General features: G+C 40.4%; 1 protein-coding gene across 7 annotated transcripts in view; it reads right to left on the bottom strand.

Annotated features, from left to right (window-relative positions):
* The window catches only part of astn1 (astrotactin 1), a 357,848-nt gene that overhangs the window by 20,435 nt on the left and 323,580 nt on the right, over positions 1-13,833 (bottom strand). For all 7 annotated transcript variants that reach the window (XM_075483746.1, XM_075483748.1, XM_075483747.1 and 4 more), the window contains 3 exons: positions 7,006-7,141; positions 4,031-4,131; positions 1,281-1,464 (listed from right to left, as the gene is read on the bottom strand). In XM_075483746.1, coding sequence (XP_075339861.1) covers positions 1,281-1,464; positions 4,031-4,131; positions 7,006-7,141 — 421 coding nt within the window. The remainder of the gene's footprint in view (positions 1-1,280; positions 1,465-4,030; positions 4,132-7,005; positions 7,142-13,833) is intronic.

The following is a 13,833-nucleotide window of genomic DNA, read 5'->3' as shown; positions in this document are numbered from 1 at the left end:
GGACCATTTGAAGATACCATTTTTCATATTTCTATATAAGCTTAGCTTTTCCAAATTGACTAACATCAAAAACTATTTTGTGAGGTCTTCAGAAAGTTTTTATTTTTTTTGTGCCATAAAACACTTCACAAACATGTTGTGAAAATATTAAACTGATGTCCTGTTAGTGGGAATCCTGTTTAGGGAATCCCCAAAACAAGTTTGCCACTTACACTTAATTGTCATCCCATTGACTGAAAACACTTTGGGCCAAACATTATACATTTGTCTTATTAGTTTCATCTGGTTCCCTTGATCTACTTCTAGGGCATGTTAAAAAAATTTACTGTTTTAGGTCATATTAAAGCAGAAATATTGACAATCACTTTTTGTCAGATACCACTGTAGCGTCTGAACTCGCCAGCGTAGGTATTCACCTTTTACATATCATCGCACAAAATAGCATTTCTTAGGAGACCCAATTAAGTGCAAACCGAAGTGTTTGAATGGTATTTGTTGACAATGATAAAAAAAAAGAAGACATTTATGATACACATGCTCGATAGAGAGGAATATTAGTCCTCTACAGTTGGCTTGTGAATGAGGTTAGAGAATCACTGTCAGGATGGTTTGGGCAGCCCGGGGTGCAGGAATCACTAATGAAACAAATCTGATCCAAACCAAGTCCAAATCTGCTCTCTGTTCTACAGTTGAATCAATGTCTGGGTTTTTTAGCTTTACGAAATTATTGGTGGCTATTGACATTTTGGAAAGACCCTGTGTTAAAACTAAAAGTGGTATTCACACCAAACTATGATCCAACCCAGACTTTTGTCCAGTTGCCACTTTTCTTCAATCTAGCAGCCAGGCTGCACTGTTATTTTTCGTAGATGTCAGACTTAATTGCACAAGTTCAGTACGACAGATTGCTATTTGTTAGTGGGAGGGCAAATCATGACTGAAGAACACGCACGCATACACACATTTCTGCAATGTCAGAGACTGATTACAGTGAACGCAGTCTACACATTATTAAGACGGCTCACTCTGTTAGTATTCTGTATCGGTCTGACTCGGGACAGACCTACAGGGATTTGTATATTGTTGAGCTCTTCTGATAGATTGGTGATCAAGCTGAACTTGATGATCAATTTGCTTGAAGGAATGCACATGTCAGATCTGAGGTCACTCATAGGAGATCTGGGCATTTCTTTAAATACTCTAAGGCACTGGCAAATCAATTCTAAAGAAGAGAATACGAGAGAATGCAGCCAGAAAAATGAGACAAATGGTTACCGTACCTCGGTCCGAGCTCATCCTCACACCTCCAGGTGAATTCTCCGAAGCTCTCGTAGCGCTGGTTGTAGTGGTACAGCACGCGGTGCAGTGTGGGAGCGCCCAGGTCCATAAGAGTGTTGTAGGCCGTCTGCTGCTCTTTCCCACTCGTGTAACCGTTGAATAGATTATAGATCTTATCTGCTATTTCTGAAAGGAGACACACCATCAGAGGTAAAGTGAAACTCTCATATCTTCCATGCAGTATGACAGCAGAGTGTTTGGAAAAATGGATACCATATCACTCAGCAGCGAGTGATGTCAGTGATCAGCTCCAAGCATACTAATGTAAATCAGGCAGACAGAGTAATGTTACAGTACTTGATATGAAATGACACACAAATGGAAGAAGATCTGATGTTGGTGAAACAACTTCTTTGTTTTGTGAACATTTATTCACATTAAACCAAACCATCCAGTTGAGGATTTGCAGCTTAGTCCCATCACCCGAGCAAATCCCTATTGCATTTAAATACTATATCATAAAAAGTCTTTCTTTCCCCCACTTCTTTGAGTTTAAGCTGACAGATCACGGTGAAACAGAGCTGTAGCTGAACGTTGACTCGCCCCGACAGCAGGAACCCGAGGTGATGGGCAAGGGGTGGACGTGACTGAGAACCAGAGGATACGAAGTGCACTCATCGGGTAGTGATCATGGAACTCTTCAGTCACACAAAGCACACCCACCAGCAATACTACTTAACTGTAAATCGTGCAAAATAACTGATTTGTTTGCTATAGGGCACAGATCGTAAAGCCTGTTTCTACTGTAAAGTTAGTCATTTTAACACGTGGGTCAGTTCGCACAAATTGTTTTTGGAGCAGGCTCCTGGTGGCCGTTTGAGGGACTGTAGTTTTCAGCACTTTGAGTATGTTTCATTTTTCAGTCCTGCAGAACACCACTTGGTCTCAAACCTAGTTTTCTGGCACTTTGTACTCTAAAATTACTTGATTCATATTCTGATTAGATAATTGCTGTGATACGTTCACTGTCCTCAGGCAGCAAAGCAACTCCACAGCATGATAGACCTCCATCGTGTTTTATGGTAGATCAAGTGTATTTTTCCTTAGTAACTATTCCTGAGTCATTTTTCATTTTGCTCAAGAAATGTATTTAACACGTTAATGCAACACCAGAGAGGGTTGTCAATCTTGAAACTATGTCCGACTCGTTTTGAAGTACACTGACTTTTATTATGTGCATTCATTTTTAAATGTTGATGAGTATAAAGTCAAAGGCAATAATTTCCATAGAAAACCAAAGGCTTTAAGCCCTCAAAGGCTACGTTCACACTGCAGGTCTTAATGCTCAATTCCAATTTTTTGCTGATATTAGATTTTTTTGCATGGTTGTTCATGTTATAATTTAAATGCGACCGCCATCAGACTCCAGTGTGAACAGTGTACAGCCCTGAAGTGGCCCACATGTGCAGAAGAAGACGTGACTTCATATGCAGCACGCTGCGTTTAAGAGTGGATGCTAAACACGTCAGCGTGTGTGTATCAATTCTGAAGCTGTTGTGCTATCGGAGCCAACAAAATTACGAAGATTTTAATTAAGTCCAACACCTCACTTTCTTTCCACTGACTAGCTGCATCATGCTTGTTTCATGCTTACATTTGATCTTACCGCGACCCACCTCCTCCGTCGCAGACTTGCGATGTCTCACTTCAGTGACCTAAAAGTCGGATGAAATGCGGCACGACTATTCAGACTGAGGTCGCTTTGAAAATCATCAGATATGTATCTGATTTAGGATCACATAGGAAAGTGGCCTACGTCTTATTTGAAAAAAATTGTATTTGTGCTGTTCAGATATTCGAATTTGGGCTACTTTTGCCTGCAGTGTGAACGTAGCCAAATTGGTGTTATTAGACGTGTCTGACTGGTTCTACTGTCAAGTTTTCCAGATGTGCTTTTACATGCATATCTCCATATGAATACCATTTTAAAATGAAGAAATCATCGCCAAAGAAGAGGTTTGAGATTTTTTTCAACCGTAAAATGTTAATGAGCTTTTTTATGGGTTGTCAGTTCAGGAAGTTATCCCTTCTGGTCGATAATAAAGTCAGTTTAAAAACTGTGCCAGTGCAATGGAAGTATTGCATTTCACACCATTCATGAATTTCCAGGCTTTAAAATCAACAGCGTAAGCCCAGTAACATCACACTTCAGTGAACGCTGCATTTTTGTAATAGCTGATTCCAAACAGCAGCAGGATCCACGATAACATCTTTACTTTGAAGCTCTCATTGGTGCAGAAGGTAACCAAAGATTTCTTTCATTTTTGACATCGAATGGCGTTTTTTTATAGTCAATATCCTCATGGAATTGTAGCATAAAGTGGTCGTAAACAGTCTCGCTCCAGAGAAGAAAACTATCGGCCTGTGACTATATGACGCACTCTATGAACTCATTTGACATCTGGTTTGGGAGGTTTTGAAAGAAAAATTTGCTCCTGACAAAAACAGCAAATGTCTGCCCTGTAAATTAATTCTTGGAACATTTACCAAATGTAATGATATTTTCTTGTCTTGAAAACAGCTATGACAGACTTTATCATCCTTTTTAACAAACATATCTGTCAAGCAAATGGATGCATTTGACACAATGCGTAAATGAAGCTTTGTGGTCTAGGTTTTCCCGTTATATGCATCTGATGTCTGTGACCCACTTGTGTGCAGAGCAGACTTTAGTCCGTGTCTCTTTCCTCACCCTGTGCTTTGACGTCATCCACAGTTGGACATGGGGTTTTGATGGTGACCTCACTAGGACTGGAGCGGCGTCCTGTATTGTCTACTGCCCACAGCCGGAACCTGAGGGGACACACCAACATACGGACACCCAGAAATATTAACAAAATCCATTTTTATGTTTAGCCAAATTCCAAAATCTTTAATATAACCAAAACTCAGTCACACGGATATGCTGTAATGTGTTTTGATGATGCTTTCCCTGAGGCGCTGTCTGCGTTGAAGTGTGAGAGCTGCAGAACCAGAACACAGAACCTTCTCTTGTGCTCCACTGACCATTTGAACTTCTCTGCAGAGCATATGCATTGTAAGTGGATTAATATCCCCACCTAGTGGCCAAAACTCCACCTTCAGCCACCTGCACGAATAAAGGCTAAAGTTGTTATAAAAATCTGCATCTCATTTTAATCATTAAAGAATGCCAGTTGATGAATCAATATAACTTTTGCTTCTGATGCTGCTATGACGTATGCTTTCTAACATGTACATATTTATCTATATACTATGTATTTTCTCCTAACAAGGGACCTTTATATGGTCTGTACAGAACATATAAAGTGTGCATTGCCCTGAAGGAGATATGAGGTCTTGGCTTGCAAAGATGAATGAGCTGTCAGTTAGGGCAGAGAGAGCAGGAGTCCCGCCGACATTGGAATTAAAAGAACATGTGAAACTGCTTATTCAGCCCACATGCATCCAGGCTCGGGATGTTCGGTCTGTTGGCCTCTTTCCCTTTTTACTTTTGCACATACCCTCTTTTCCTCTGATCTTCATGTGTAATCTTTCTTCATTTTTCTGTTTTAACCTAAAAATGTGCACTCTCTGTCTTGTTCTTCCTCTCCAAAATGTGCGTATGGCTTCCTTTCTGGCAAGCTCTCCATGAGATAAGTGTGAGCATGCCTGTAAGAGCATTAGAGCATCCGGTCTTGATCACGACATCAGATTGCTAAGCCTATTTACTCTGCAGGCACACACACACACACACACACACACACACACACACACACACACACACACACACACACACACACACACACACACACACACACACTCAGTCAGTTTAGAAGACAATTTGAATGAAACTTGTGGAGACATACACACATTTTCTGTGGCCTTATAAATTTGATAATTTAGTTTAAAAAAAAAAAGAAAAAAAGGCTCTTTTCAGACTCAACCTCCAACCAAGCTCGTCTGTATTTTATAAGAATTTAGCAGGGATCATTTGAGTACTTATAGTAACTAAAGACCCATGCATTGTTAATAAACCCTTTCTTAAGTGTTTAGGTTATCAAAGTTGAGCTAAGACAGCTTAAGTTGATTAAAAAGAGCTGTTTTCAGCTTTTGTGCTCCATAAGAAAAGAAAGAATGCTGCTTCCGCTACGCTGCAACTAGAGTAACTTAAGAGATATTTTAATCACATAAAACAAAGCAGACACCATTTATGTTTGACTATAGTGGTGGTGAGTTTGATGTTCAAGGAAGAACTATGAGAAAATGCATCATTATGCGATTTTACACAGAGTTAGAGATATACTTCAGTGAGATGTGTAGCCAAGTTTTTTTTTTTCTTTTTTTCCAACAGCCAGTGTAAGGGTAAAAACTAAATAAAAATGATGGGCAACTCAGCTTTTGTAATATTTAACTAATAAAATTATTCATAATTTGAACATTTCAAACCTCTGCAAATATAGTTAAAGATCACGATCCATCGTCTTCATCAAAATGAGCTCATAGATAAAGCAGTGCCACTGGATTTCTATTGTGTATACTCGTTAGGTCATTTTCAAAGTCTAACCAAAGCAAAAAAAAAAAAAAAGGCCCATGAATCAATGTCAGTGAATTGTACGAGATGACAAAGTTTCTGAGCAGCAGAGACTTCAGAAACTCGCACTCTGCAGAGCGCAGGCAGAGAGGAGTCGTTGGAGCGCAGCCACTGACTGGCACAACTCTGATTAAATTAGCTACACAGTTCCGGCGCTCACAGCTCCAACAGCTGGTGTCAGAATAATCCAGCAAGTGTTTACACCGGATTTTTCTTACCCTCTTCCAGATTGCTCTTAAAGGCTCGCTCGTGCTGTGCAGCCCACTCTGTCCTGTCTGTACTCAATGTCATAGTCAAGGCAGTGCAATGTCATGGGTTAACGGTCATCACTTTTCACTACGAGACATTCGATGTGTGGCATGAGAAAAGTAAGATCGGAGTGAGTCTAAAGCACTATCCTTACTACGAGCTTACATTAGCAAGAAACTTACTGTTTTGCAGTTTGTGCACTGGAAATCAAGCGCTTTAGATCTACAGGAAATGGTGAAAGTTGGCAATGAGAACATCAATCCAACTTCCACTTTGAAATGACGTCGCCAATTAAACCGCGCATGGAGAAAACGAAATGTTTTTCCAAAGATGATTTTCAGTTTATTTTCAATGTCCCCACTGGGGTTGCAATTACTGTAAATTTTTTCCAGCTGTGAGAAATTCCTTTGTAGATTGCATTGAGGAACAACAGTGTACAATAACAGCAAACAACACATGTTTTTAGTATTTCACTAAGCCTTCTAAGCACAGTGGCACAGTTAATAATGTACACTATATACCCCTGTTTAAAATCCGTATTAAGGCAAAGCTTCAGGCAAAACGTTGCACGTCTGAACAGATTCCTGGTGTCGGTTTCAACTTCTATATATAATGTAGATAATGTTTTTAAGTCACCCCTAAATTATCTAGGGTGAATAAAAGTATACCATTACAAAACATTGTTTTGACATAGGAAGCAAACACAAATCTTGTACCAATGTGAAATCAAAAATCCCGATGACATAAAATGAGTACATTTTGAGAAACCTTCTAAATAATTGGAGAGGTGTGTTTTTTTTTAACCGTGTGAGTGTATCAGTTTACATACACTGAAAGAATTAACTTAAAAGAGGGAGTAAACTTACATGTATGTTGTGTCAGGCTCCAGGCAGCGAATGATCATGCTGATGGAAGAGGACAGCAGATTGGGGATGTCTCCTAACATCACACAGGGAGACCTGGCCCCAGACAGAATGTCATCCACAAAGCTCAAAAGGGTTTCTGCAGTGGGGAGGAAAAACAGACACACTTCAAGGATAGGACATTGTGAAAAACTGCTTCTCAGGGTTTGAAATGACCATAATAAATACTAATTTTAGGCTTTGCTAGGGCCAATACATACAGCATGGCAATATACATAGTATATATACAAGTTTATTTTCAATAGGGCAGATAATGCAACCTGACATTAGCTTAGTGCTGCATCAAACAAAAAAATCCCAAAATACAAAACAGAATAACTTCCCTGACCACAAAGCACGGTTGATACGTACTGGTAGGGCTTATTCATAATTGGTCAGGTGCCGTTTCACAGAATGGCAGTTCAGATGAAGAAAACTGAACTGAATTTGATTTATTTTCCGAGGGCAGGAGTGTCCAGCATTTGTAACTGTTAGGATCTGGGTTTTTAGTTATGTTTTTTGGACCGAGTTATTGGTGTTATTTTTATTCAGCACTTAGTGTTTTCTGTGTTTAGATCAGTCTTTGTTTCACCTTAGTTCTGTTTATCAGTATTCAGTTCTGTTTTATTTTCTCCTCGTGTATTCTTTGTTAGTGTGCTCTCTCGCCCCCTGTGCCATCTCTCTCTCTCTCCTCAGTCTGTCTCCTGCCCTCTGCTCTCATTCACTCTCACCTGCAACCCGTTACCAATCAGCCACCAGTTCCTACTCCAGTAATCACCTCCCCAGTATATTTGTCTTTCTAGTTCCACCACTCCTGGCCGGATCCTCGTCTTACACTTTGGTCTAGTCTTGTCCCCTGATCTGAAATCCTAGTCTGCATTCCTCGCCTTTATGTTCTCACTCCTGTCCCTGGCTTTTCCTTGTCAGTCCTTCCGCAAGTATTTAAGTCTGTTTTGTTATTTTCTTAGTTTTATGTTCAGTTTAGTTTTTTTTATAACTCCAGCTTTGCTGTGCCTTTTGTTTATATTTTTGGAAAATAAATCCTTTAACTTTAATCTGCCTCCCATCCGTGTGTGCACCTGGGTTCTCCCTTAACGCACCATGACAGCAACACATTCTTCCTTTAATAGATGAAACGTGTGTGACAAGGAGATTTTATTGACTGAATGATCAGATCCAGGCTTGGTCGGATACGTCTGAGGGCGGTTGGTCAGGATTTGGATCGCACCTGCTTAGAGGCGGGCAAGAAGAGCTGCATATCACACTGATACACATGCTGTCCATGAGCAGCCTGCAACTTTACTGTTGGAGACTGTCCAAGGGAACCTCAAATATTGGATCCTGAGGAAGGAGAGCTGCAGGTGTGCATTGCTTTACATTTTGCTAAATAAAGTTGCATCCAGGCATTCTGCATTCCTTACATAGCGTTAACCACGTTTAAGTGCACCCCTCTGAATACACAAAAGCACAATATTCTCCCTAACTCTTCTGCACATCAGGTAGATATATTGCTTTGATATTTTACAAAAAGCTACAGTTACTAATGACTTTGCAGATAGAGACAGACCGAGATGCAGCCCTGTGACCCCCACCCCCACCCCCTGCACCACCTCCTCTGCAAGGCTCCACTGCTGCTGCCAAGGTTGGCGGCGACACACATTCAGCCGGCTGTGTTTTCCCAGCTGGGAGCTCGTACGTCAAAAGGCCAATTTGGCCCCCGGGGTGTGTATTTCGTTTTAACGAGGAAAAACCCTCTGCTTGGAAAAGCCAAGTCTGTGAGTGTGCAAAGTTGTGTGAAATGATGGGGGCTCCGAGGTGGTCATCTGTGACCCACCTCTACACAAGCAGGGCCTGTCTGTGTGTGTTTATACCACGTGTGTGTGTGTGTGTGTGTGTGTGTGTTAAGTGATGGACGCCCTGAGGTATGCACCTGGTGCCTTTTCTTATACAGCAGCGTTCCTTCTGTGTGTGTGAGACTGCCTGAGAGTGTAAATACATGTATATGTGATGAGTGATGGGGGTCTCTGGGTGGTCACCCTTGTCTTTCCGTCAACCCCCACCTCCCTATGTCATTAACTGGTAAACAAGTGCCATGGAATTTCAGAGAGAGAGCACAGAAATGACAAAAAAGGTATTTAACAGCTGTCAGAGAGAGGCGTTTGCTCAGTGCTGAGACTGACACGCGAGTGAAAGACATAAACATTGCCGGAGATGTAAATGAAAAGTGACATTGTGAAGCTTTGCACCACTTAGCATATTAATTGCGAAGCTGGTTGGAATATCTTCCTCGTGTACAAGGTGGTGTATTTGAACCCTCACTGGAAAATGCGGTTTGGAAATATGTTGAGCAATTCTCTTAATATGTGAGCAAGTAGAGCTCTAAATGGCCAATTGTGCCCAGCATCAATCTTCATAACAGCATTACTGCCTATCTGAGCATCAGGACATCTGTAGTATGGCTGAGATTTATTTTCTGTGTTATGCAGCATACTGCTGGTCTGATGGAGCAAAAGGAAATTCACTTGAAACTATTAAACACAGCCTACATATGACTATAATTGTGAACCATTTGTTGTTCAATTCAATCAGTTCCACACACCAAATTCTGTTTGGTGGTTGGAAAATGGGAGAAAGCAGCATGGAGGCTACTATCTACTTCTTTCAGCTGCAGCAGAGTGAAAGAAAAACACAGGATGGGGAGGGTTGAACACCTTCCGGTGATGGGCTCTGACTGTGTAGTTACAGTGCACTGTTAGCACTGGTTTGCAACTTGATTTTCAATGGCGCCGTAGACAGCAGCCCACATAGTGACACAGCGAGTGAGCTGCCAGCCGTCACGCAGACGGTGTCATTGATTCATCAAATCCTTTTTGTCTGAGTTGTTGCTGTTACTTTCTGAGCCTCCATATGAAACGTAACAGTAGGCATTTTTATAGTCCTCACACCTTCGCGCTGTTTTTGGTTGGTGTCTTCCACCTAATTGGGGGTGATAATAATGTAGGCAATAAACAGAGCAAACAGGAATTTCACTGGGAACTTTTGTTTTCATAGTTTGAATAAAGTTAGACAATAAGTACTTGGTTGGTTTATGAAAAGGTCATGGTTTTTTCTCTTTAAATACACAACCTCATGAAAAAGTTGTGAAAGCATCGGCATCTCATCATTTTAATACTGAAATTGTAAACTGTAGCAAATACACACTGTGTGATATTGGTCTTCAAATAGCCTAACGGTGGATACTTGTCTTTTCTGATGGCAGCATTAAGCAGACACAAAATTTCTTCATGGTGTGGGATTTTTTTCAACTTTTCTGGGACATTTGTTAAGATTTATAACCTGCACACAGAGTGATAGATATGCTGTGCAAAAATTTGGCTGTTCTCTTTTTCACGTTTTGTGCCGGTACGGATTGTGCAGAGTGCAGAGCTCACTGAGCCCAATCTGCAAACACAAGGCAGCAAGTTGTGATAAGTCGGAGTTATGCTACTCTGTCTGAAACATCTATTATATTGCCGCCTTGAACCATTTTGCATATTGATTGAGGCCTCACCTCACTGATCTCAGGTGTGTATTTAGCATTTGGCTGTGTCAAATGGACTGTGATTGGAAAATTGTTAGCAAAGTACAGATGGGTGATCCATTCTCACATCCCTGAGTGCTTGAGCTCTCAAACTGCCGTTCTTACATGTAAAACTGCAGAGACAGGGGGAGGGTGGCTGCAAGCCTCTTATTTGTGATTCTCTGCTCAAACAAAAGTCATATGCTCATTAAAACATAGCAATGGTGCAGATATGAAAATACCCAAGAAACTCAGGCTGTGGTGAACTAAGACACATAAGATGATGACTGTGGGTTGAGCTCAAGCATGACCATCTACTTTTTATCTGTCCAATCTTTCCTGTCTAACCAATCTTCCTGCCAGCTTTCGATGTAAATCACCTAAACCAGCAGAACTGTGGTATATATCCCATTAAAACCAGTTTGAAGGGACCCCAAAGTGCATGTCATAATAGACAAATGCTTGATGTGGGTGGTCTGCTGGCCAAAAGAACAGAAAGTGCACCTTATTTGATCCTTACAAATATCTTAGTCAAAGGAGACCTATAATACTGTGAACACTGTGTGCTGCCATGGCATTTATGGATGTGACTCAACCCGATAGGGAAAAAAATTGGACGCAGAAAAAAACATGCTGCATTGATTGCTGACAGACGAAGATGAAATTGATCCTGGAAGTAAATCAGAGATACACTTCACCCCTGATGGCTGCTGACTTGGCCAGGTTTTGCTGGTTAGCACGAAATACTTAAGAAAACATTGTGAAGAACTCTGCACTTTTATCATTTCTTTGCACTGTTATCACCTGATTATTTAATACGTATGCTTGATTTCGGAGCCATTTCATCATCGTGTCTGTCGTCCAAGGCTGCAAACTCGTCCCCAAAAGAGCTATAATGATTCCACATCCTCCGACGGGTTGCATAACCCCCAAGCTTTAAGAGACCAAGGATATCTATGATTTACTATGAGCCACAGTACATAAAGGAAATCCCATTTCCATTGTGCAAGTTTCCAGAGCAATTGTCAGTCAGAAACTGTGCTTTGCAATGCTCAAAGTTTGGTAAGATAGAAATTGGGCGAGAGCGAAATGTGACCTTAATATAGTGAACAGATCACACTTTCTGCCAAGACAGCATCTGAATCACACTATAGAAAGGCAGCATTCATGACCTTTTTAAGATTTCTTTCAAAACACACTGACATGTATTTGAACAGTTGGTGCAGCAGTCTATACTTCCCACCACCTGAGCAACGTGATCCTGCATTTCATTTCTAGGGCGCAGGCCAGCCAGCTTATCCGAGGATGACATTGGTAGACAGTTAAAGGTTCAGTAGAGAAATGTTGTAAATCTGTCTATTTAGCAAAATCGGTAAATCTGTCTGAAGCAGGAAATTCAATCCTGGTAGTTCCTGAGTGAACAGAGAGGATTTCGAGCAGCCACTGTGGGAGACTCTGATGCTGGCGAATATCACACACACAGATTGGCTTTTTCCAGCAATTTTTTTCTTTCTTTTTAGGTGTAGTGGCGGCATGCATCACGTATGAGACTTTCCCCAGGAGTTGCTTTTTTTTATTCCATTATTATCTTTATTCTATGTTTTCATACTAGTTATATTATTATCTAGTTTGTTATCACCTACTGCATTTTCACTTGCATTTTCTTATGTTGTTTGATACAATTCTGCTGCTATTATTTTCTCCTCTTGATTTTCAACGTTTGTTTAGCTTTTAAGATGCTTGTGACCATGTAATTCTCCTCAAGTTGAGTCACATTCATAAAAGCCCTGGCATCACACAGTGTTCACAGTGTTATAGGCCTCTGTTAACTATCGTTGTCTATTTCTGGTTTTCAGGATTTCCCCTCTGCTGCATATTCAAAATGCACATAAAACGGTACACAAAATCAGTAAACCCAATGAGGACTTTATAACTGGGCACATAAAGGCAGGTCTCACATGATGAAGAAGATAATTGTCTAAACAAACACACCGTGAAGGTTCAGTTTTTACAGGGACTCGGGAACAACGAGTCTGAAAAACTTGTCATTCAGCTGGAATTGTTTACCCTCATACATAAAGTATGACTGGTCGGAAAAATCAACGTTTGCCAGGAGACTGATTTGAGTTATGGGATAACTTTTGAAGTCTTGCCCACTGTCGTCAGTTCAGTTGTGCAGGCCTTTTTGAGTGTGTGTGTTTGTGTGGCCAATCCACTGCTGTTTTTCTCTCCTAAATGGAAATGACAGGTGCTTAAGAGATGATAATGCTTTTGCTGTTGGACCTAAATGTGTATCACACATCTAATACTTATACAAAGGGAAGTTTCATTTGTGGTTTTATTATCACTTAGAAGTGTTTGTTATATCATGCGGCCATTTTCTTAAACTGTCACATCACTTCCAAAGTAAAACTTCCTCTTACGGTGGAGCTCGACAAAGGGGGTCTCAATTCAAAGTCCACACCCATGTCAACAATCATAATGTGCTGATTTTTGTTCCGGTAATGTTAAATATTAGAGGAACAACATAGCTTCTCGGAAAGAGTGAAGGACAAAGAATAAATCAATTTATGGTGCCTAACTTATCAAAATACAGCAGAAAGGGGAATCAGTTTATCAAGCTTTGCCTAACGTTCATGAGATGATGTCAAGCCAAAATAAGATTATTCAAAATAAAAGGGGAAATTTAGAAAGACGTCTGTTGCCAGCTGATTGTAAAATTACATGTCTATCTGTGGGAACATCATCTACCCGCCACAAGTTTTTTTTTTTCTTTTACAATGGTACCAAACCAACCTGTTTTCAGTTAAAATGTCTTCCCTTTCCTGGTTTCTTTTACTGGTTTCACTAATCTTTGTAGAGTACATTATGATTAAAAATATGAGTGCAATGCCAGTCTTCTCATTTCTCTTTTAGATAAGAGCAAATAAGTGTATTTTGCCACAATGCTGGCTCCTTATTAAAGATAACAGGGAAAAAAAAACATATTGGTTGAAGTTTCTTTGAAGAATTCCTGACACATGGGTGCTACTTTCATAAGTCAAAAAAGGTTGTGTGATTTATATGGCATTTCAGAATAGAGGCATGGAGGCTATTTGGATCACACCAAACTACATTCAATTCACTGAAAAAGTCCAACCACTCAACTGTTTAGTAGTATACAACATATAACTGATATCGAATGGAGCGGTTGTATTTCAGTGTAATGATTTGACAGCACTGTTTTACAGTGA

This window comes from Odontesthes bonariensis, chromosome 14 (genome assembly GCF_027942865.1).
Source record: "Odontesthes bonariensis isolate fOdoBon6 chromosome 14, fOdoBon6.hap1, whole genome shotgun sequence".
Taxonomy (NCBI): domain Eukaryota; kingdom Metazoa; phylum Chordata; class Actinopteri; order Atheriniformes; family Atherinopsidae; genus Odontesthes; species Odontesthes bonariensis.
Note: the sequence above shows the minus strand (reverse complement) of the source record. Positions and strands in the feature narration are given on the sequence as shown.